This window comes from Lissotriton vulgaris, chromosome 12 (genome assembly GCF_964263255.1).
Source record: "Lissotriton vulgaris chromosome 12, aLisVul1.2, whole genome shotgun sequence".
Taxonomy (NCBI): Eukaryota; Metazoa; Chordata; class Amphibia; order Caudata; family Salamandridae; genus Lissotriton; species Lissotriton vulgaris.
Genome location: NC_141700.1, coordinates 743977932 through 744000626, shown reverse-complemented (window position 1 = coordinate 744000626; position 22695 = coordinate 743977932). Strand labels below are relative to the sequence as shown.

Here is a 22695-nt window from a genome sequence, read left to right as displayed (position 1 = left end):
ATAGTAACATGCTGAAACTAAAAGACAGTATTACACAACGTTCTTGATACCAGCACTTTTGACCTCTGTCCAGTGACAGTAAATACCAGAAGCTTTAAAGTGTCAAAGATGAAGTGTCCGTTACTCCAAAGGTATTATTCTAAGAGGTTCAAGAATTGTCATTCTGTGGAGTCTGCAACAACTGATTATTCAAGTCGCCATGAAGGCCATAGTGGAATTGTTGCCACCAAATGAGCTCTCCGAGACTGAGTTTGGTTTTCACATCTCAACGAGAGAGTTGAAAGATAATTGAAGGCCTGCCAGTTATGCAACTGCCTATCATCTAAAACCATTCAACACACCTGAAACATGTTGAGTTGCCAGCGCGTTCATGGTAAAGAATTGCTATTGACTTCATGGGTCCTCTTGAAAACAGACATCACCTGATGGTGATCTTTGATGAATACTACCATTTTATACTGATAGAAAATCTCTCATCTATTACTCAGGAAAGAGTCATTGAGAGATTATATGGCATCTTCATGACATGGGGTATGCCTGCATTTGTAACATTTGATAATGGACCACCTTTCAACAGTCGAGAATTCAGAAAACTTTCTAAGTCATTTAATGTGAAGCATCAGAGGAGCATACCGCTTTGGCATCAGGCCAATGACATTGTCAAACATTTCATGAGTACTCTTAAGAAAGCTGTTCAGCATGCTGTACTAGAAAAGCTCGATCATAAAACTGTCTTAAACTTGAATCCTCGAGCTTATGGTTTGAGCCCTCACATGACCACTGTTAAAGCCCCGCAACCGTGATATTCAGGTGAGCCAAGGTGACCTAGTTACTTCATTGGAGCAATAGAAGATCAAATACTGAGGATGAAACCCGCAAAAAAAACTTGGATTGAAAAATGAAAATGAAGGCTTATGCTGATAAACGTCAACAGGTAAAATACATACATTTTACTCACATGCTTGTTCTCCAGCATAGAAAAGGAAAGACTGATGCTGAATTATGCCATGTTGTGTCCAGCAAAGGACTCATGGTGACTACCCAACTGCTTGGGAAGTCCATTACGTGAGATTCCTTGCATTTCTGACATGTGGCTAGTTGCTTGTTGGGAAATACTGCTGTTCCTACATCATCATCGCAGGTCATGGACACTTCAAATCTGTTCTCGATTTCCGAAGACACGGCCGGGACGTGTGATCAAAGCACCATGAATACTCATTGGGGAGATATGATTGTATACATTTATATATATATATTTATAAAAATATATATATATATTAAATGTATATATATATATATATATATATATATATATATATATATATATATATATATATATATATAGAAACAAAGTCCTGCAATGCGACTCCTCACATCACCAACAGGAACAGATCTCCAGAACACCAAGAGTTGGATTCAAAAAAGTGGCTTTATTTTTCCCTCGCCATCGGCATGACGCGTTTCGGCCGTCGCAAAACGGCCTTGATCACATGGCCTCAAATTACCAATGGGGGTGTTTATATACTGTGTAAAATAGAGGTATATATATTATTCATACAAACGCCCTTGCGCTTGAGAGAGCACTCGATGCTGCTGTGCCCATCCGGGATTGTGTAGCCTCGCTGCAGCTCACCCTCCTGTCATCCAATTATTGTTCATGCTCGACGCGTTTCGAGGTATTCTGCCTCTTAATCATGAGCGGTTGTGCAGAGGCATTGGAAAAGACATCACCTGTGTTTTCTCTCTTTATTCATTAATTCAGCATGAACCGCCTTTAGTGGGCGTGGCTGTTATTGATGCCGCATAGCATGATGGATCTCGTAGTCCTGCAGGTGAGTAAAAATATTTCCTTTGTAGGCTCCATGCCCCTGTACAAAGAACGAATTTGGAGTCGGCATGCAGTGAGATCAATGGACTATCAGTACCAGCATGCTAAGTTGTGAAAACGCCCACTGGGGCGGGACTCTATTTACAAATAAAAGTATATACAGACAAAAAGAAATATAATTATTCAATTACGTCATTGAATCATAAATGCATTTATGATTCAATGACGTAATTGAATAATTATATTTCTTTTTGTCTGTATATAATGATACTCCTTGTATCTAGATACCTGTTGAATTGAACCAGGTACCTGTTAAACACTGTGCTGAACTAATGATTAAATAACATAAGCACACCTTGGCATACAACATCATTTTGTTCTATACCTGATTAATTGCTTGTTCAACATTTATTGTTCTAATGAATCGATAGACTCTGACCATTGCTATTGTAACTAACTTCACTGACCCAGGTCAGAGGTTTCTTAGGGTGTACCCCATTGAAACTTACTCCACAAAGAAGAAAGCAGAGGCCAGAGAGGAATCCTTTGGGAAGCATTTAATGCAGCAGAACAGCAAACACTGGCGGCGAATGCATTTCGGCGTTCGGTGTGCCTTCCTCAGCGCCCTGCACCGAATGGAGTCCAATACTTTGTAATAGTCCTGCTTCTCTTTTCAATACCAGAGTCCTGTGAGCTCCTCCCCCAAGCATCAAAAAGCTCACCTGTTGGAGGTTGCATCCGTAAGCTAACTCCAACTCCCAGAATGCATAATGTCACTGCACCCGGGTCGGCGGTGTGTGGGATTTTCATCAAATATGAAATGAGCTACAGAGTTATTGCAGGCTGTGTTTAAAAGTGAACCCATGCACAGTTCTGATAACATCAAATGCCCCCTCGGGTCCCCTCGTACTGCTTATATATATATAAGGAAAAAAATATTTAACAGAGGAGAGATGTATTGTTGTGTGAGTTTGGAATGATGGACTCGTTTTGGTTCCTGATGGACTACGTAGGACTGTGATATGAGCATTAAAGCGAACTGAAGTAAATGCAGGTGTTCAATGTTAAGTGTGCAGTTACTGCCAGAAGATTAAAGACATGTTATACTAAGCTCTGTGTGTGACATAGTCATTGGTGATTGCCCATGCTGGGGAGGACGCTACCGATGGTAAATCTGTTTTCAACCCGGCTGAGAATTATGCAATCCTGGTGGTTACCACAGATCTCCCATGTTGCTGAGAACATTCTGCTGGGAATAATGAAGAATGGAATGACCAGATGAAATAGACCCCACATTACTGATTCTCCTTGGGTGAGGGGCAGAATCAACACTTCAATATCCACTAACCTCATAATGAAGCTGTAAGATGTCAAAACAAGGCATATGATTGATTTTCGTTCAAGGAAAGTTGTTTATGGCAGACCGGTGAAGAGCTGAACTCTCCCTATTGCAGTGGGGACAATGCCAATTTAGAAACGATTGATCCATGTTTATAATTATGGTTTAGAATGCATCACAACAATAACTAGTTGTTGAGATTGATTGTGGCTTTTCTGCCCTTACTTTTTATGATGAAAGAGTAGTGTTTGTATGACCAGCTAAGAGAAGGCTGACAGTTTGCTTTCAAAAACATAAGCGTTAGTTATTTTCTTCTGAACTTGTTTACTAGGGCCATTGCTCTCTGTATTGTATCCTATATCCAGTTACTTGTACATTTATTAAATAGACCCATTCTGTGGCACTGTTTTTTTTAAATATAAGAAGTATGTACAAAACAGTTCTATAAATATTTGCAAATTATGCATGAGAGATATTATTTTAAGAAGGTCCTCTCCCATTCAAGTCGAATTTCAAGAATCAACATATGGTTCACAACATAAGTACTGTCACCTCATTTATTAAAGTGAAAGATGTTTGTGTTTCTAGTCACCAATGCTGCAGTGGTGCTAAAAGCTGAACATTTTCTTGGTAGCAATCTTTTGTAGAAAAGATAGACCTTCTATCCTTTTTATATGTTTGACAACCTATTTTCTATTGATAGAAATACTTGGTGAGTTCATCTTTGTGTGCAAATAGTTAAGTGCTTTAACATGCTTGTGTACTACTGTATATTTTACACAATATTGCACTCTATATAAGGTCACCACCCCCTCTAGGACATTTCAGACAATGTTTCAAGTCCTGGACATTTGTGTGATACACTGGATAATAGTGTGTGTTGTGGTGTTAGAAATTAGGTTTCTGATTGGCTATGGTACGCACCTAAAGGAGAGAGAACCCAACCCTCTAGTCAGGAAAAGTAAGTTACACACCAAAGATAACCTGTGTTCATCCTGAAAGCTTAGCACAGAGCAGTCAGGCTTATCCCCAGCAGTAATGTGGAAAGAATTTGCGCAACACACTCATCCCAGCAATGCAATAAATACCCCACATAAGAGACTCCACACAGGATTACATAAGAATATATATTGTAGGGGGGGAGATGGTGGAAAACATGGCGGCCACCGGTTAGGGCAGGTCGCGTCTCTGTAGAGGAGTTCCTGTAAGCCCGAGGAAACGCGGTGATTTCGGCATGCAATTCGGCATGTAATCGGCGCGACCGGCTTTACTCCCTGAAAAGACGGAATCTGACTACTCTTTGCCGAAGCTAATGGTTTTCCTTTCGGCATTTTCCCAGCTATTGACGCCCACATCTACGCTTGCACCCGAGGCGCCTTTGAGATAGGTGCCGAGGCCGGAGCCGCCCGGAGCCACTAGGAGCGGAGCGGAGTAGAGCAGCGGAGCAGCGGAGGAGCGGAGCTGGGGAGCTCCGTGCGAGGTAAAGGTTTCCCACTTTATCCGCCGATATCGGCTCAGTCACCGGCTGCCGGGGGTTACTGGGGGTTACCTGCAAGACTCCTAGCGTGTCGTGGTTTCGCCTCTTCTTTTCTTATAATTCACATGCTGGCAGTGTTCGGCGTCCGACGCCCGAAGTAGCCTGAGACAGGAGCTAAGGCAGGCTCCGCCCTGAGCGAAGCCAGCAAGCAGCACAATTGTTTTACGAGACAGGCACAGGAGGTCTACTGTAATCGTTTGGCTCCCTGACTCTTTTACCCCACAGGGGAAAGAATAGGAAATGGGAATGAATAATTAAGGAAAAGGAAAAAAAAAAAAAACAGAACAGAGTAGATAGTGGCAGTACTGGCTTTGCTTTACCCCAATCAGAAACATCCAGCTTGTCGGTGTGTGGATGTGTGGTGGCAAGATCCCGCCTTCTGCCACACTCTCCCGGTGCGCAGAGGCAGCCGTGGAGCTGCGAAGGAGCCGCAGAGCGGCTGCTAGATGCAACCTCAGCAGCCTTACCACATCATTAAAGTGCCCTACCTCAATAAAAGGAGCTCAACCGGACACCTTCAGCCTGGACAAAACCCAGAGAATCCTTCGCATTAAACCAAAGACAAAGACAAAGACAAAGACAAGGTCAGGGGCAGAATCAGAGGAGGAAGGTGTTGGAAAAATATTCGTCCAGGCACTGCCATCAAGTAAGGAGCTCGGGAAAGGATGTGTGGATACTAAAGGGGGTAAGGTTGATTATACCCTCACTGATACCTTTTCTAAGTTGGGTCTCAGTCCTGGTGACGCTAAGAAGGGAGCTAAGGAGGGAACAAAGGACGTGGCTGTAGAACTAGAATTCGGACTTAAAGAGAGCACTCCGGGCCCTTCTGTTTTTGTGTTTTCTGGCACTCACATCGCAAATTCCGCAATTACAGTAACTGCGGCCGCTAACCCGCGGTTGGCTGGGCTAAAAGGTACTAAAGATTCAATAATTGGAACTAAAATAAGATCTAAAAAAACTAAAGGTAGTGCAGCGAAGCTTACCCCCTCGCTTAGATCTTACTTTAAAGTGTTACCTCAAGTTCTAGAAATCCCCAGTGGACCACTAGAGGACAAGAATAAGATGGGCGATACAGATGCCACTCAAGATTCCGTCCCGGTGGAGGCGGTAGAAGTGGAGGAGGAAGTAGACTCTGCTGCTGTTCATAACACCCCGGATGAAGCTGGGCTTCTCGCCGCTCAGGACAAGGACAAGGCAGGAGAGACCTCGGAGATGAAGGAGAAGATTTCACTGGAGGATTTACTGCACGAAATTAAAATTGGGTTCGCTGAATCTAAGCGTAACCAGCTGGAGATTAAAGCAGCTTTTGATGCCTTGGATAAGAGAGTAGATCTTCTCTCTGAGAGGACAGATACTCTTGAAAGCACAGTAGTTGAACTAAAAGCTAAATTAGAGTCTGCCAATGAAAAGATTTACTATCTAAGGCGAGACGGGAACGCAACAAAAGAGAGAGTGGAATCTTTGGAGAACTACTCAAGAAGAAATAACATTAGAATTCTAAAAGTTCCAGAGGGGAAAGAGGGGAGTGATATGAAAAAATACGTAGCTTCCCTGCTTAAAGAGTCCCTAAATTTGGAGGAATCCATTGAAGAGCTAGAAAAAGATATTCAGCGAGCTCATAGAGATCCCTTCCGTCTAAAACAGGGAAGGTCTAAACCTAGGAAAATTCTAGTTAATTTTCTGACCTATTCGGTAAAAGAGAAGATCCTAAATCTAGCTCTAAAGTCCACTGCTTTAAAAGCTCCAGACTTCTCATATGTTGTCAGATCTGATTTATCTAAGTCTACTCTCGACAGACAATGGGAGTTAGGCCAGAAAATGGAGAAGTTTAGGGCTCTGGGAGCAACTGTCCAAATGAGGTTCCCCGCTTATTTGCGGGTTATGTATAACAACAAAATGCATAACATACATTCTCCATTGGAGGCTGATGAACTTTTGACCTCCATTTATGATCATCAACAGGGTAACATCTAGCGTTAGTTCTTAAGGTAATATAGTCATTGCAAATTGAGTCTCCGAGTTAACATAACATGATAAGATAGGAGATGAAGGGGATATAAGGTTGAGAAAAGGGGAAGGCAGAGAGGACAAAAAAATAAAAAAAAAATAAAAAAAAATGAAGGGATGAAAAATGGGGATAAGAAAAGGGAAATAAAAAAAAAGGAAAAAAAGGGAAAAAAGTAGGGAAAAAAAAAAAGAGGGAAACCTAATTAAAAAAAAAAAAAGCGGGAAAACAGGAAAAAAGGAAGGAAGGAAGGAAAGAGAAAAAAAAAAGGGGGACAGGTGTAAAGAGGAAAAAAAAAAGGAGGAAGGAAAAAAATAAATAAAAAGTATAATAAGATATTTACAAAGGGAAAAGATATATATATGTTTGAAATTAAAAATATATATATATAACATTTTAAAAAAAGGGAAATCGTATTAGAACAATACTCCTGTTATGTGTGATGGTGTGCGTATAACACCTAAATTCACCTAAATTCCCAAACTTAAGTATTTCCATTACTTTTAGTTTACATAATTATGATGGCTTTCCCCTAGAAGGAATCAATGGCATGCCGGGCCATACTCAATCATGTAAATGACCTGGGCATACGGAACTCCATAGAGAGGCAAATCTGGCAGCAAGAGCCAGGTTAATTAAGGGGGGGGGGGGTTCCATGGTGGGGTGGGAGGGGGGAAGGGGTAAAACCATAAAACATCCTCACTGTTCAGGCACAGTCTCAAACTTTCTAATTCAATCAAGTGTTTTTTTTTATTCATACTCCACTTAAGTCTCACTGGGAGACACAATCCTTTATTGAGTTGGAGTAGGGGGAGGGGTCCGGACACTGGCTGATGGTAATAAAATTTCTGTCCTGGAATGTCAATGGCCTGCGTGTTAAGAGTAGGAGACATAGAATATTGCACTATCTGAGGGACTCACCGGCGCAGGTCATAGTCATCCAGGAAACACATCTTCTCCAACACGAAGTGAAGGAAATCCTGAGTAAAACCAGATGGGTTGACAGTTATATTTGCACTAATCATAATGCGAATATTCGTGGTATATTAATCATTTTCAAAAAGCAAATCAAAGCCCAGATTCTTGCATATGAGGAAGATTTAAGTGGCAGATGGCTATACGCTAGAGTCAGTCTAGTTAATAATACATACAATTTGGTAGGCTATTACGGTCCTAACCAGGATGACCCTTCATATTTGATTAAAATTCAGAACCAGTTATTGTCAACACAAGGTCCGATAATCTGGATGGGAGATTTTAATCTGGTACTCAACCCAAGGCTGGATAAATCCCCTAATTCAAGGGCAGTAACCTTTAAAAAATCCAGGCAGGTGTTGGGGGATGTTATGTCGACACTCGGATTGGCGGATCCATGGAGGGAGAGAGCGGGTAGGGCACTCGGTGTATCATACCACAACTATAAATATAATCATAAATCAAGGATTGACTACGCCCTTTTTAGTTACTCACTTAGAGACCACCTTAAGGATATAATGTATTTACCTTCACACTTATCGGACCATTCCGCTATATTTTTTTGTTTGCAATCGGGCCAGCAACCCTCTCAGGCCTTGTGGTCATTTGACCGTACTATTCTTCTAGATGAAGAAGAAACAGACCTTCTCATCCACGAAACAAAATTTTCATGGACACAAATATTAATTCCACACAGTTAAATACAGTATGGGAAGCCTTTAAAGCTTATATGAGAGGTTACATAACTAATAGGGCCTCTTACCGAGGGAAAATCTACAGAGCTAAGGTTAATAATATTGAAAGGGACATTGCATTATTGGATCAACATATTGGCACCGGAATCGGAACCAATATGGAGCAAGAACAACGTAAGGGCTTAAAAGAAAAGCTAGAAAACATCCTTCAAGAAAGAGTCGCTCTAAAATGGGAAGTAAGTAAAATCTCCAATTTTGAATACGGTGAGTCTGCAGGTAAGGTCCTGGCGTGGAAAATTAAATTGGACCAGGCAAAAAAACACATAAAACATATCATGGTAGATGGAGAGGCAAGTGAAAGAACATCTGTTAAAGATATTGGGGAAGCATTTTTGGAGTTTTTAAAAAAAAAATACAAGGAAGAAATTTTGGAGGACCCCATTTCAAATCTTAGATGGTTGGAGAAGATTACTCTTCCCACTCTTAGCTCTGAACAAAGCGAGCGTCTTGATAGACCTATTTCAGAAGAAGAAGTGAAGGAAAGCATTAAAAAGGTGAAGAGGGGCAAGGCAACAGGCCCGGATGGCCTCCCTGGCGAATTATTACGGGTCATAGCCGCGGAAATAATTTTGGTGCTGACAAGACTCTTCAACGATATCCTAATAAACGGTGTGGCTCCTCCGAAGTCTTGGGGAGAGGCGATTATTGTCTTGATTCCAAAACCCGGGAAAGACCCAGCCAAATGCGGCTCATATAGGCCAATTTCACTTTTAAACAGCGATTATAAGATCTTTGCGGCTGTGCTGGCAAACAGACTTGGACGTGAGGTTGGGTCAATTATTCATACTGACCAAAAAGGCTTTATAAAGAGTAGACAACTTTCGGACCTAACATACGATTTGATCGGGGCAGTGGACATTGCCTCTACTTTTTCCCTTCCTTTGGCGATTATGACCCTTGACGCAACTAAAGCGTTTGACCGGGTAAATTGGATATACTTAGCAGAAACTATGAAGAAATTTGCATGTGGTCCAAATTTTCGAAGATCAATTGGACTCTTATATCAAAATCCCAGTGCAAGTATCATGGTGAATGGCGTGTGTACTCAGCCCTTTCAGATCACTAGGGGGACAAGACAGGGCTGCCCCCTGTCCCCTTTACTATTTAATATATACATTGAGCCACTTGCACAATCCTTTAGGGATGACTCAAGAATTTCCTCATTTAAATTCGGTGGATGGGAAAGGAAAGTTGGGCTATATGCCGACGATATCGTAATATACACCAGTGACCCTGCAAATGCTTTCCCCGTAGTGGTCGAAAAAGCCAAATAATTTGGAGGTATCTCAGGCTACGATATTAACGCCGAAAAGACCGAGTTGATGACATGGAATATTGCCAATCCGGGTGTGGGGGTGACGCCCTCAACACACGCAATACGTTATCTTGGAGTTAAAATCACACAAGACATAGACGACTTAGCAAAATCAAACCTAGACTTGGTTGCCAAAGAGTGTAGGGCCCTTTTAAGATCCTGGGTAGGTCTTAGACTATCAATTTATGGGAGGGTTAATATTGTAAAGATGTCCATCCTCCCGAAATTGACCTTTATCTTTAATGCAATTGCCATTGCATTTGATTCTAAACAACTTCTTAAGTGTCAACAAGAAATAAATTATTTCATATGGGGGTACAAAGCGACAAGGTTGGCTTGGAAAAAATTGAGGAGGAGGAGGGAAAAAGGTGGCCTGGCCCTCCCAGATATTCAGTATTATTCCTGGGCGTTCCAGCTTTCCCACTCAAGAATGCTTCTGAAGACACCAGATGTCACCTCAAATGGGAAATTATTTAAAGCAATGTTGGTAGGGGCAAACCTCCCATTGGATGGGTTTCTTTTCAAGTTCGGAGAACAAAAGTTTTTCAAGAAGGTGAGGTTAAAGATCTTATTAACGCAATTAAAGACGTGGGTACAAATTAAGCGCAGAGTGGGGTTGGCGTATTATTCTAATTATGCACCAATTTGGGACTCTCCCGGGCTTCCACCATGCTTCCAGGACTCTCTAGCCACCCCTCTAACATCAGCTGGGCTTGCTAGATGGGGGGACTTACTTGATGGTGGCATCCTGATACCGTGGGAAGCCCTTAGGGAAAGAGTAGGGGTGACATTGTCTAGATTTAAATACATACAAATTAGCAGTTGGGCCAGAGAATTGATCAGGAAAGTCCCTAATATCGGGAGAACTAGTCCTCTAGAACAACAGCTAGTTGGAAAACAGATAGGAGGTAAAGAGGTGGCTTGCTGGTATTGGTCTATACATGAGGAGATAGATGGGGAGTTCCACCTGCCAAAACAGTTATGGGGGAGAGAAATTGCGGCAATAGAGGAGGACAGTTGGATAGAATCTTTCACCCTTTTATATAAATTGGTAAAACCCGCTTGGCTTAGACGAAACCATCTGTTCACTTTACATCCGGCTTATCTTACTCCTCTACGTTTGTCTAAATTTCAAGAGGGGAAATGCTGTAACAAATGCAAACTCCCCTCAGCATCTGACACTCATATGTTTTGGGAATGCCCCCATCTAGCTACTTTCTGGACAGAGATTAAAGCTACACTGGACTCAATTATCCAAACCGATATCTCATTATCTTTATCAATTGTCATCCTTGGTGTACACCAGAACATAACTGGGGCAGCACGATCCTTTCTGTTTTACGCTATACTGCTGGCAAGACGGCAGATATGTATGCAATGGGTGGAAACCACCCCTCCCACCCACTCAGGATGGTTAAACTCATTATATGAAACCTCAAAGGTAGATCTGAGAAGATCATGTAGAGCTCAGAATCTCACATTTTGGAAGCTTTTGACTGAGTGGAAGTGAGGTCCTATTGGGGTTTTTTTCTTTTTTTTTTTTTTCCTTTTTTTCCTTTTTTTTTTTCCCCCAATATCCGATGATTAAGCCCATCCACTCAACAGTTCAGTATTGTGGTCAGCCCAGATTCCGACATATATATACTGAATACTTCGGCACGAAGTTGCTTTGAGACATCATCATAAGATGTACGGTTGTTCCTATCAATTCATAAAACTCTTCGCCAAGTAGTGAAGCGGCTCAATCTCCAGGGTCTTGCTTCTAGAGGCAGTGAGATGATTGGTTGGTTTCTCCCGCATCTAAGGGACGTGTGTCGGGCAGATGAGGATACAAAAAAAAAAAAAAAAGAATATATATTGTATACTGTACATAAAACATAGATCAAAAGGACATAACCAGGACACTGTGCATACTGTGCCAAGTCAGTACGCCTTATCCTGGCAATGCAAGAATTAAAACATACGTCCTAACATCAGGGCAAGAAATGCAGCAGGTTCTAAAAAGGTACAATAATTAATACTACTGTACATATTACGCATATCCTGAAATTATACTTGTTATCCTGTCAATGAAAGGATCAAAGTTCCTTACATTATAATATCAGGGCATGAAATACTGTAATTAGGTTAGATGAAAATACATATATCAATACAGATCGTCATAAGCATATTATCAATAGTAAATGAACATAGATTCAGGAACACCAACCCGCCTATCAGCAGGGGTAGGGTCATCACAATGGCCTAATTGCACTGAGTGCATTTTATTTTCAGAGCATAGGACACAGGAGACCCTGCCCACCTACTATGTGTAATGTGGTAATTTTAGAAATCTCCATCTGCAAAAACTTTTGATGTGGGAGGCATCCATTAGGGTCTCCCCCCACCAGCACCATCCAGCAAATGCCCACTGTGAGGTGAAAAGTGCTAGGAATGCAGTAATTACTTTTTCAGATATGCGTTAGGCAAGATCTATGTAAAGAAGGGGTCAGCAGCGATGGTGCCCTTATCTGATCCTTTATGTTATCTGTGAGTAAGAAATCTCCACTGTGCCCTTCTGAATGCAGCAGGGGATTTGAGAGTGATTGGGCCCTCCATCGAGACTTTTCTCCCCATCACCTGCCAGAAAGGGTTCCCCCCTCCAGGTATGTCAACACAGATGGGATGCAGGAAATGCACTCGAAAGAAGGGAGAGGGTAAACCCTCTTCGGGCCATTGCAACAACCAGTGCCATGCACTGGGAAGGGGAGATGCAGGCTCGGGCACAAGTCCTGCTTCTGGTCTCCAGATTGAGGATCTGTCGCCAAGGTTGTGAACTTGGCCCTGGTCCAGGAACACCTATTTCTTGTCGGCTGAGGAGCACTCATCACACGCTCACCAAGTTTTCCCTAGTGCTCAACATGCACTTGGGGTGGAGTACAACAAGAGCTAGTGTGACAAGAAGTGCTCCATACGCGCTGTGAGTAAAACTGAAGTGCACACCATGCACTAGCTTTTTTTAAAAAACAGGGCAGGCCTCCAAGCCCTGGGTAGAACACTGAGAGGGTTCACATGCAGTGAGTAGCAAACAAGCAGGCAGCACATGAGAGCAGGTAGTTCACACAGCTGTTCCTCATGGCTGCCCAGCAGTGCCTAGTGTAGCCAAAGCCAGGGGGAGCCGGCAGCATAGCAAAAAGGAGAAAAGAAATCCCATGAAACCTTTAACCACCCAGCCAGTAGCAAGGCGACAACTGAAGAGCATTCCAGTTGAGTCATTTGTGCAGAGCAGGCTGTTCTTGTGACAGAGGTTCTGTTCCAGTTCAAATGTGCTCTCAAAATGTGGGGTCAGAGCCCCTGTACTTATACCTCAAAATATCTTTGTTTAAAGGGCAACTTCAAAGAAAATCCTTTCAAGTATAACACATCCCCTGTCAACCCGTCGCTGGCTCCAGACATCAGTAGCGGGTAAACAAACCCTGTGTGTGAGGGCAGGATACAGCCTATACAAATGTAAGTGTACCCCCACCTCCCTCTCTCCCAGCCCAGGAAGACTATCAGTGAGCAGACGCCTCTGTTGAATAAACAGCCATTCCTGTGTTGTGGCTGTCTGGAAAGTATGCACAAAGTGTACCTGTCACTCTGCCCTATGTATAGATTGGAGTCAGGCTGCAAAGCACATACAGTTAAAAACACAGAACTATGCTCCCTTTGTGAAAGTGGCATTTCTAAAATAGTAATAATAAAGCGACCTACATCCATAAGCATAATTTTTTCACTACTATTTTAAACATACCAAACATGGCAGCGCTACTCCTTTCATTTCAGGAATTACCATTTAAACATACATATGGACATTTTCAATGCTAGCCTATTAAAGGATTAGGCATTTTTTTCTACTACCAGGACATGCCACACAATAAAGGCACATGTCGTACCTTTTACTTTCACAGCACCCTGCCAATAAGGCTACCTAGGGACTAGCTTAGGGGTGACCTATATGTAGTGGAAGGGGGGGTTAAGGCTTGGCAAGTAGTTTTAAATGCCAAGTCAATGTGGCAGTAACTGTGCATGCAGGCACTGCAGTGGCAGGCCTGAGACAGGATTTAAAGGCTCTTCTGTGGGTTGTGAAAACTGTGCTGCAGGCCCATTAGTAGCATTCAATGTACAGGCCCGCTGTATATGTTATACCACATTACAAGAGACATTCCATAGAATTAAATATGCCAAACAGGTGTAAACCAACCATACTTTTTTTAGGGGCAAGAGCACATGCACTTCAGCACTGATTAGCAGCGGTAAAGTGCCCAGAGTCCTAAAGTCAACAGAAAGAGGGTCAGAAAAATAGCAGGAAGAGACAGAAGAGACAGAAAGACTGGGGATAACCCTGCAAACATGACCAGGTCCAACACATAATCTTCTTTTACTTCCATTTATGACATTCAGATGAGAGAAATGATTTCTAGGTGAAACGTCAAGGACTGGAGACAGTGTCCACAATGGCAGAGAGTGTGGTGATCACCTTCAGCTCTAACACTTTAAAGCAAGGCTCTAAACATACCAGAACCACTAAAGGATTTGAACATTTCAAAATAATATTTTTTTTAAACTGAGACATAAATGCCTTACTCCTTCTCATGGTGGGGAAACATTTGTAGAGCTTATTGGTCAGGACCCATCACCAACATTCATTCTACGTTTAAACAGCCATTGTGTTTATCAACTAGAGGGGAAGGACTCATGGAAGCTTTGGAAGATCTTCGTACTCTTAACATGGTTTTACCTGTGCAGATCCTGGCCACACAATGATGCTGGAATTAATGTGCAGGCTCTTCCCTGAGGGGGCACTGGAATCATAGCGTCCAACTGTCCGGTGCTGTATTTTGGTATCTATTCCCAGCTGCCAGTGTACAATGTCATACTGAGCCAGGGGGTTCCCAGAACTGTCAAAGAAAGCCTTTGTTTGAAATTCATCCTTGAAGGTGGCACTTTTGATGTAGTGGTAAAGCTGGGGAATAGAAACGGAGCTCATGAATAAATTGGCATATTTCATTGTAGTGAGGTTGGAGGATATATAATAAGATGATGTAATTTATTCCATTTTTTTTTAATAAAACCAAAAATATAGAATATAACAGGAAACAGTTTATAGCTTTAGGTGCATACATTTTTAAATAGAGGCCCTATCATTATTTTACGGCGTACAACCGATGTGTTGTTGCATTGACTTTTGATTTGTTTTTTTCTGCCCACAGATTCTCTGGAGTAAGTTACTAATTGAACCCCTTATTCTGTGAACACATGGTTTCAGAGACCCAGCACTGAGGAGTAGGAGGGGGTCCTGGGATCTGAAAGGTGCTGATGAAGGCTGCGATGACCTGAAAAAGTAGGCATTTAAAAAGCAGCAGAAACATGTTGACAATTTGGCAGTAAGGAGGGGTGTAGGAAATCCTAATACTTTCCTATCACCACTTTCCTTTTTGGTCTTTAATCCTAGTCGGTGGTCCTAGGAATAACATTACATCTAAAAGATACCACTGAGCTAGTTTTAATTCTCACTGCACCTTTTTCTTTTGGTGATCCCAGGATCCTTCATGTATATTATTATTTGTATGTGTTTGTATTGCCTTTCCCTCCCTTTTGCTCCACACCAGGTGTTGATCTGTGCAGGGGTGTATTGAAGAAAGCCTGATGATAAAGCATGTCACATTTATGTGAGTGAGGGCAGTATTCACTGTTGCATTGACTGTCATGTCTGCTTTTCGTTTTGGCAGAGCTTCTTTATAGCAACATCATCTTTTGGCTGTACTACTGGATGAAGGAACATTTAACTGCATGAACAGAGCAAATATGGCATTCCATTAAAGGGAGCTACTGATTCCCTACACTTCAACAGGCCCCCAGGCCTTAACATCTCTTCAGCATCTTTCCTGAAAATAAATAACTGGCATTACTTTGTGAATCCAACCTCCTGATTACTCCTCCAGTCAGTGCAGTTGATCATGTTATGACCCTCTAGTTTTGCATAAATGCTACTGCTACTTTATTTTGCTCACTGAGTAAAGCTAACACAAGACCTAGGCATGACAGCCATTGACTGTTGGAATATCATATACACTTCCAGTGCAAGGATACACCTCTGGGTGATTTGTCTGCTATACAAATGTGCAAATACAAATAATGTATCTGTTCTCCCTAAGAACCTCATTCTAGGATACAAAGCCTGGACAGGGAACACTGACTTGTCCTACGCCTATGCAAGTGTGAAAACTTAAACGCAACCTGAACGCTCTCCATGGACTCCCTGTAGATGTCAGAATCACATTTAAATCTTATGCACTATCCAGACCACTACCTGTGGTAATGGTAACAGAAACTGCCACTTCACTGACATCAGCCTCAAATTTCAGTTCATCATACCTCCAGCTGATTAGCCAATATGTATTTTAAGACAATTAAACATAAAGGGAAACCATTGGGATGTAGAGAAAATAAGAGCTAAAACACACTTAATCCAAACCTCAAAGCCACGTCTAACCATAAGCAGTCAGGATACCTCTCCAAACTTAACTATTTAGACCTGCTTATAAGTGAACCTAGAACATGCTGCAGGTTTGACTGACCAAAAATAGAAAAGGTCTCTCGCCTATTGTAGGGCCTGTCAGCCTTAAGGTGGTATTCCCCAAACCATTCCCTCTCTTCCTCCATTTTGCTGAACTTAATTTTGTTGCCCTTAGGACTCTTTGGACTTTACCACTGCTAACCAGTGCTAAAGTGCGTGTGCTCACTCTCCTAAAACCTGGCTAAAATGGATTATACCCATTTGGCATATTTAATGTATTGTTAGGTCCCTGTAGAGTGGTATAACATATACCCAGCCTCTGTAAATTAAATGCTACCAGTGAACCCTTCAGCACTGATTGTGTAACCCACTTAAGTAACACCTTAAAACATGTACCAGGCCTGCTACTGCAGACTGAATGCAATTCAAAACTGCCATGTTGACTTGGTATATCAGTCAGCCTATGGTTGGCCCTAGGCATCCCATAGGGAAGACTGTTGTGTAATTCAAAGACTGGCCAGCTGCTTTTATGTTTTTCATGTCCTGATAGTGAAATACCGCTAAATTTGCTTTTCCTTACTGTGGGAACTGCCCGTCCCAGAGGATTGCATTAGAAATTCCTTATTACGTTTAATGAGCTGTAATTTCTAAATAGGAACACATAGCTACATCATTTGGTGTGTTTGGAATTTTAATGAAAAATCCTATTTAATGGCAAAGCCATTTTTTTTATCACAATTTAGAAAATTGCACTTTTAGTAATTTGGCATTTGTATGCCCATAGCCCTTTTGTGCTTGCAGCCTGTCTTGGGTCACATTACTGGGTGTAACTGACAGACTTTGTGAATTCCTTCCAGACAGTCACATAATAGATAGTTAGGTGGGCCTCAATGGGCCATCAAGTGGCAGGAACTGCCTTCACACAAAGGACCTATAGTCTCCCCATTGTCACTGCAACCAGTTTGGAGAAAGGCAGGGCAGTCAGAAAGTTCCATATAATTAAGGGATATGAAAATATGGAGGTCCTGAGTCTCAATTTCATTCACAAATCTTTTGACCACAACTGTGTGCAAATCACTTTGTGGTACTCATGAAAAGAAATAGAGGACAGTTTCTACAACTCTTTACAGCAGCAGGAATCTGTCCTTGCTGTTGCAAAGGATCATGGGTGCACTGATGCAGCTGAGCAACAGTTTCACCTACCATGATGTTAGCATCTGTGTGTGGGGTTTTACCCACCTACCCTCTCCTCTAGCTAGCCCAGATAGTTAAAGTTTTATATTATTATATACAGGTCCTTAATATAGTATATGAAAATAGCCACACTTAAATATATGACACTCCTTACACCACCAGCCTCCAATATATCACCAGCTAAAACACAGTGACATCTATGGTAGGAATGGACAGAAAATGAATTACCACAGTATTTAGATGTGTAACACCAACTCACAAAGAGGTCATTTATAATTTCTTAGGATATTCCTAGAATGCAATTTAAAATAATTTTGTTGCCTTGAGCCAGCTCCCCCTCACTGCCTCACACAGCAGGTCGCCCACCTCCGCCATTCCTGCCTTGCTCCACTCCCCTTTACCTGCTTCTTCTTGTCTAGCTTTAGTTAACCTTTATTGTATTTGCCTTATTGTGCTCAACTTCTTAGTCTTTGTCGTGTCGGCCTTGCTTATTTGCCTTGTTGCTTTTTGTTCTGCTTGCCTCATTGAATTTGCCAAACAAAAGTAACTTAACTTCAATAAAACATTTCACTCCTTATTGTACCATGAGTAAATCAAGTAAAACATTTGATGCACTCTATTTAATGTTGCCATCATCCAATATATCCCATAGGCCTCAAAAGTCCATGAGTACATTTCCATAGCACAGACATTTAAACACATATTCACTATCTACATGGTTCACCAATGATTCCTTATTCTCTTATCCGTGGCATCAAAGCCAACTCTAACCACAGCAAAGAGCTCTTCAAAATAGTCAGAGCATTCCTCAACCTCTCAGCCACCAAAAACTTCATCACCCATTCCCATGAACTTTGTGACAACCAGGCATACTAGTACCATGACAAGATCTCCACCATCTGCAGGAACTTTGAACCCCAGGACACCCCCTCCAATATTTTTAGCCACCTCATTCTAATAAAAGCAATCTCCAACTACCAATCCACCAGATTGAACCAGCTCACCACACATACCCCGACAGCCATCTTGTACTCTGTCCACTCAGGTGCCCCCACAGACCCCTGTTCACACCACATCTTCAACCTCTGGAGCAAGACAATCAGCAGAAAGCTCACCACCCTATTCAACTTCACCATCACAATTGCCACCTTCCTGAAGAGATCAAAACCCTTCACTAGAGACCATACGCCAGCCCCAGCAAACTTATAAACTACTGCCCCATCTCTCTGCTCCCCTTTCCCACAATAGTCTTCAAAAAAAACAATGACGGACAACTTACAGATCACCAGGAGAACACCAATCATCTCCACAGCAAAACTGAACTGATCTCTGCTTCCAAAGACATCAGAACCCTCCTTTACTGGGGAGAAAAGGCAGCCCTGAGCCTCCTCAGATCTCTGCAGCATTCAACAACGTATCCCACCATACCCTTATCAGGGGGCTTCATCAGAATGCAACAAGACCCGCTCAATTGGATTGCATCCTTCCTCATTGGAAGAATAAAGAAAATGCGTCAACCATCACGCACCTCTGAACTAAAGAACATAATCAGTGGCATCCCTCAAAGCTCGTACCTCAGCCCCACAATGTTCAACACATACATGACCACCTTGACCAACATCATCGGAACATATGGACTAAGCATCATATCCTATTCAGACAACATCCAGCTCATCCTCTTGCTATCAGAAATCCCCTCCACCATGAGGGCCAACTTCCACAGATGCATGATCAGCGTCAGCATGGATGAAAAGCAACTGCCTAAAACTCAGCACGAAGTGGAAGCGCTGATCTTTACAAACAACACCTCCCCGTGGAATGACTCCTGGTGGCCTTCCGAACTAGGGCCCCCACCCACTCCGAAAGACCATGCCTGCAACCTTGGCATTATCCTGTACAGCAAGCTCACCATAATAAACTAGATCAATGCAGTCTCATCCACCTACTTCCTCACTCTTGGCATGCTCCACAAGATCTTCAAATGGCTCCCCCATCAACACCAGATGAACCATCACTCAAGCTCTAGTCACCAGCCGGCTGGACTAAGGCAACACACTCTAGATAGGAATTACCTATCATGCACCTTCTGAAGATACTACAGACCATACAGAACTCAGCAGCCAGTCTCATCCTCGACCTCCCCAAACACACCCACATCATTCCACCTCATAAAGCTGCACTGGCTCCTCATTCAGAAGAGATGTCTATTCGAGATGTTGATCCATGCCTACAAATCCCTTCACAATCAAGGACCAGCATACTTCAACCACTGCATGAACTTCTACCTACCCGCCAGACATCTCTTCACTCCACCTCCCTTGCACCCCCCCGCATATGCGGAAGCTTTTACCTTATGAGACTCAGGATGCTTAGCGTTAATCTGATCCCTCCCACAGAACTGTTAGCTTTGCCATGGATACTCTGCTGCGTACTGTAATAAGGTTTTGAAGCGCCAAGATACTCCTTGGAGTGGTTGTGCGCTATATAAGTGCATTTTCACTTCACTTCACTTCACTACCTCGCTGCTAAGTCTTCCCACGTCACCTCCGAACCTCATCCTCTCTTTTAGAATTCAGAAAAGGACACCTGGCTTTTCAACTGAACCTAATTGAAGCATCAAGGTTCTCAGCCGCTGCATACCTCCGCGTTCGATTAGCTGTTCTTTTTTAAATCCTGATTGATTAAGTGTCCCACATCCTTGAATTATCAGTGTTCCTCTGCCATTCTGAATACAAGTGCATGGCTTCCACAGTAGCATGACCATAATCGCAATGTTATGCCACTATAGAATTTGGAGATCACAAGCGCAAAGATCAAAAAGTTAAGTGTTCACATAGCACACTGTATTGTGCCTCATACAAAAAACCCAGGCTTGACCACCATGTTGCCTGGGAAAGTAAGCAATATGGTTGATCATGATATAGTTCACACTAGTTTGATGAATCTTGATAATAATGGCATCAATGTGCATTCTAATTCCCTAATCCCAATAAGAAGCCAATCACTGTGCCTCCTGTTGCTATTGTGGCTTGAATTGGCTATTTCAAACTATTTCTAGCAGACAGTTTTCTTACTTGCCAGGGTTGGAAGTCCAATACACTCGCACAGGCTCCATCATATGAGGGTCCTCCCGGTGCTTGGCATGCACTGAGATCATGTAAAGCTACTGAGATGGCGTAAACCGCCCTATACACATTGTATGTGAATCTTGGGCGGGTGACATCATTGTAGATGCCACTGATGCTATCAATCCTCTCTGCCCCTGTGCATGACTTTGTGTTGTTATCCCACAAACCCGTCAGTACTTCTGGATCTTGCCACCTGCAACCAAATGCTGTTGCCCAGAATGTTTTAAAATAGTTATTGTCAGGAAAATCTGAAGGATGGGCATTGTTTACATATTCCTTGAAACCTGGCATCTCTCTACTGTAAATCGTAAGTCCAATTGTGCCAGATAGGATGTTAAAATACTTGTCTGCAGACAGGAGAGCTGATGTTGACCAGGCTTCACTGGCAATGAATGTCTTCCCAGTTATATTCTGTCTCACTATTTCATCAAACAGAGGATCTAAATGGGAATCAAGGCCAAATACGACCACAGCATTAGCTGCTGATTTTTGTATTATCTGGACAATATGAGGTACATTCCTATCTGCTCGGGTGAGGATGATGTTCTCAGAGAAGGCCACACAAACTCCAGCTTCTTGAAGTTCTCTCTGTAATATTTCAGCTCCAAGATGGCCGTAGTCATTGTCTTCTGTAATACCACCGACCCAGGTCCAACCAAAGTAAATTACCAACTGAGCCAGTCCGCGGGACTGGAAGAAATCACTTGGAATGGTCCGGAAGAAGGAAGGAAACTGGTTCCGGTCACTCAGGACTGGACTAGTTGCATAATAGCTGATCTGTGAACATAGAAATGTATGAGAAACCAAACGCTATAGTAGGGCTAGAGGGATGTTTAAAGACCAAGCCTAAGTAATATCCCCCGCTAGGACTAAACTTGTAAACAACAAACTTAGGGGTCTAAATCAGAATCCTATGGTGATTCTCTAATGCTGTACCTATGCCAACTAGTGTGCGTAGGAACAAAAAATTTATAGGTGGAGATAACAAACCATATCGCAAAAATGTGAGACACCGGTAACCGTGAGTCACCCCTGATTGAGGATTCCCATCAAAGTCTTGTATGGATCAATATTCTCAACTGGTAATCCTTATCGGGTATTGTGTCTCTTGATCATTGAGACCACTTGCATACCCTGATAGCCGGTTCGGGGTAGCGACCCACAATCACTCGGATATACCACATGATGTTGACATGATGGGAATGTGCGGTGCCCAAATGATATATGTGGTGATTAAAAAGGGATAGGGAACTTAACAAAAACCTATTTTAATGAACGTTAGCCCCTTCCTGTTTAAAAACAAGAACAGTTTAGCATAATCATCGCAGTACACACAAATAGCTGCGGAGAGACCAACATGTTTCAGCCTCAGAGGGAGGTTCCCCAGGCTTTCGTCAGGGTCTCTGTTCTTTACTAATGCTACTGCTTTTGAGTGATGAATAAAGTGTGAAAAACTATATGAAAAAACACACAAGTGAAGTATAACAGTAAAGGATATATTGTTCCTTCGTCTGTACGAACTCCTCTTCGGCACCTGGTGTCTTAGTACTATCCAGTGTGTCCGGGGAGTGGATCTCACCTCTTCCTGGACCTGGCTCAGGATATATGAGACCCCGCTCTGTCCGTCGTTGTCTCGAACTGTGACTGAGTCAGGGGGAGGCCTCCCCTTTACTGTTATACTTCACTTGTGTGTTTTTTCATATAGTTTTTCACACTTTATTCATCACTCAAAAGCAGTAGCATTAGTAAAGAACAGAGACCCTGAAGAAAGCCTGGGGAACCTCCCTCTGAGGCTGAAACATGTTGGTCTCTCCGCAGCTATTTGTGTGTACTGCGATGATTATGCTAAACTGTTCTTGTTTTTAAACAGGAAGGGGCTAACGTTCATTAAAATAGGTTTTTGTTAAGTTCCCTATCCCTTTTTAATCACCACATATATCATTTTTGCACTGCACATTCCCATCATGTCAACATCATGTGGTATATCCGAGTGATTGTGGGTCGCTACCCCGAACCGGCTATCAGGGTATGCAAGTGGTCTCAATGATCAAGAGACACAATACCCGATAAGGATTACCAGA

The 22695-nt window shown here is 42.4% G+C and overlaps 1 protein-coding gene across 1 annotated transcript in view; it reads right to left on the bottom strand.

Moving 5' to 3' along the window:
* LOC147678536 (extracellular calcium-sensing receptor-like) overlaps positions 1-22695 on the bottom strand; it is a 121429-nt gene that overhangs the window by 6473 nt on the left and 92261 nt on the right. Inside the window, exon 4 of the mRNA XM_086945680.1 lies at positions 14514-14738. Coding sequence (XP_086801806.1) covers positions 14514-14738 — 225 coding nt within the window. The remainder of the gene's footprint in view (positions 1-14513; positions 14739-22695) is intronic.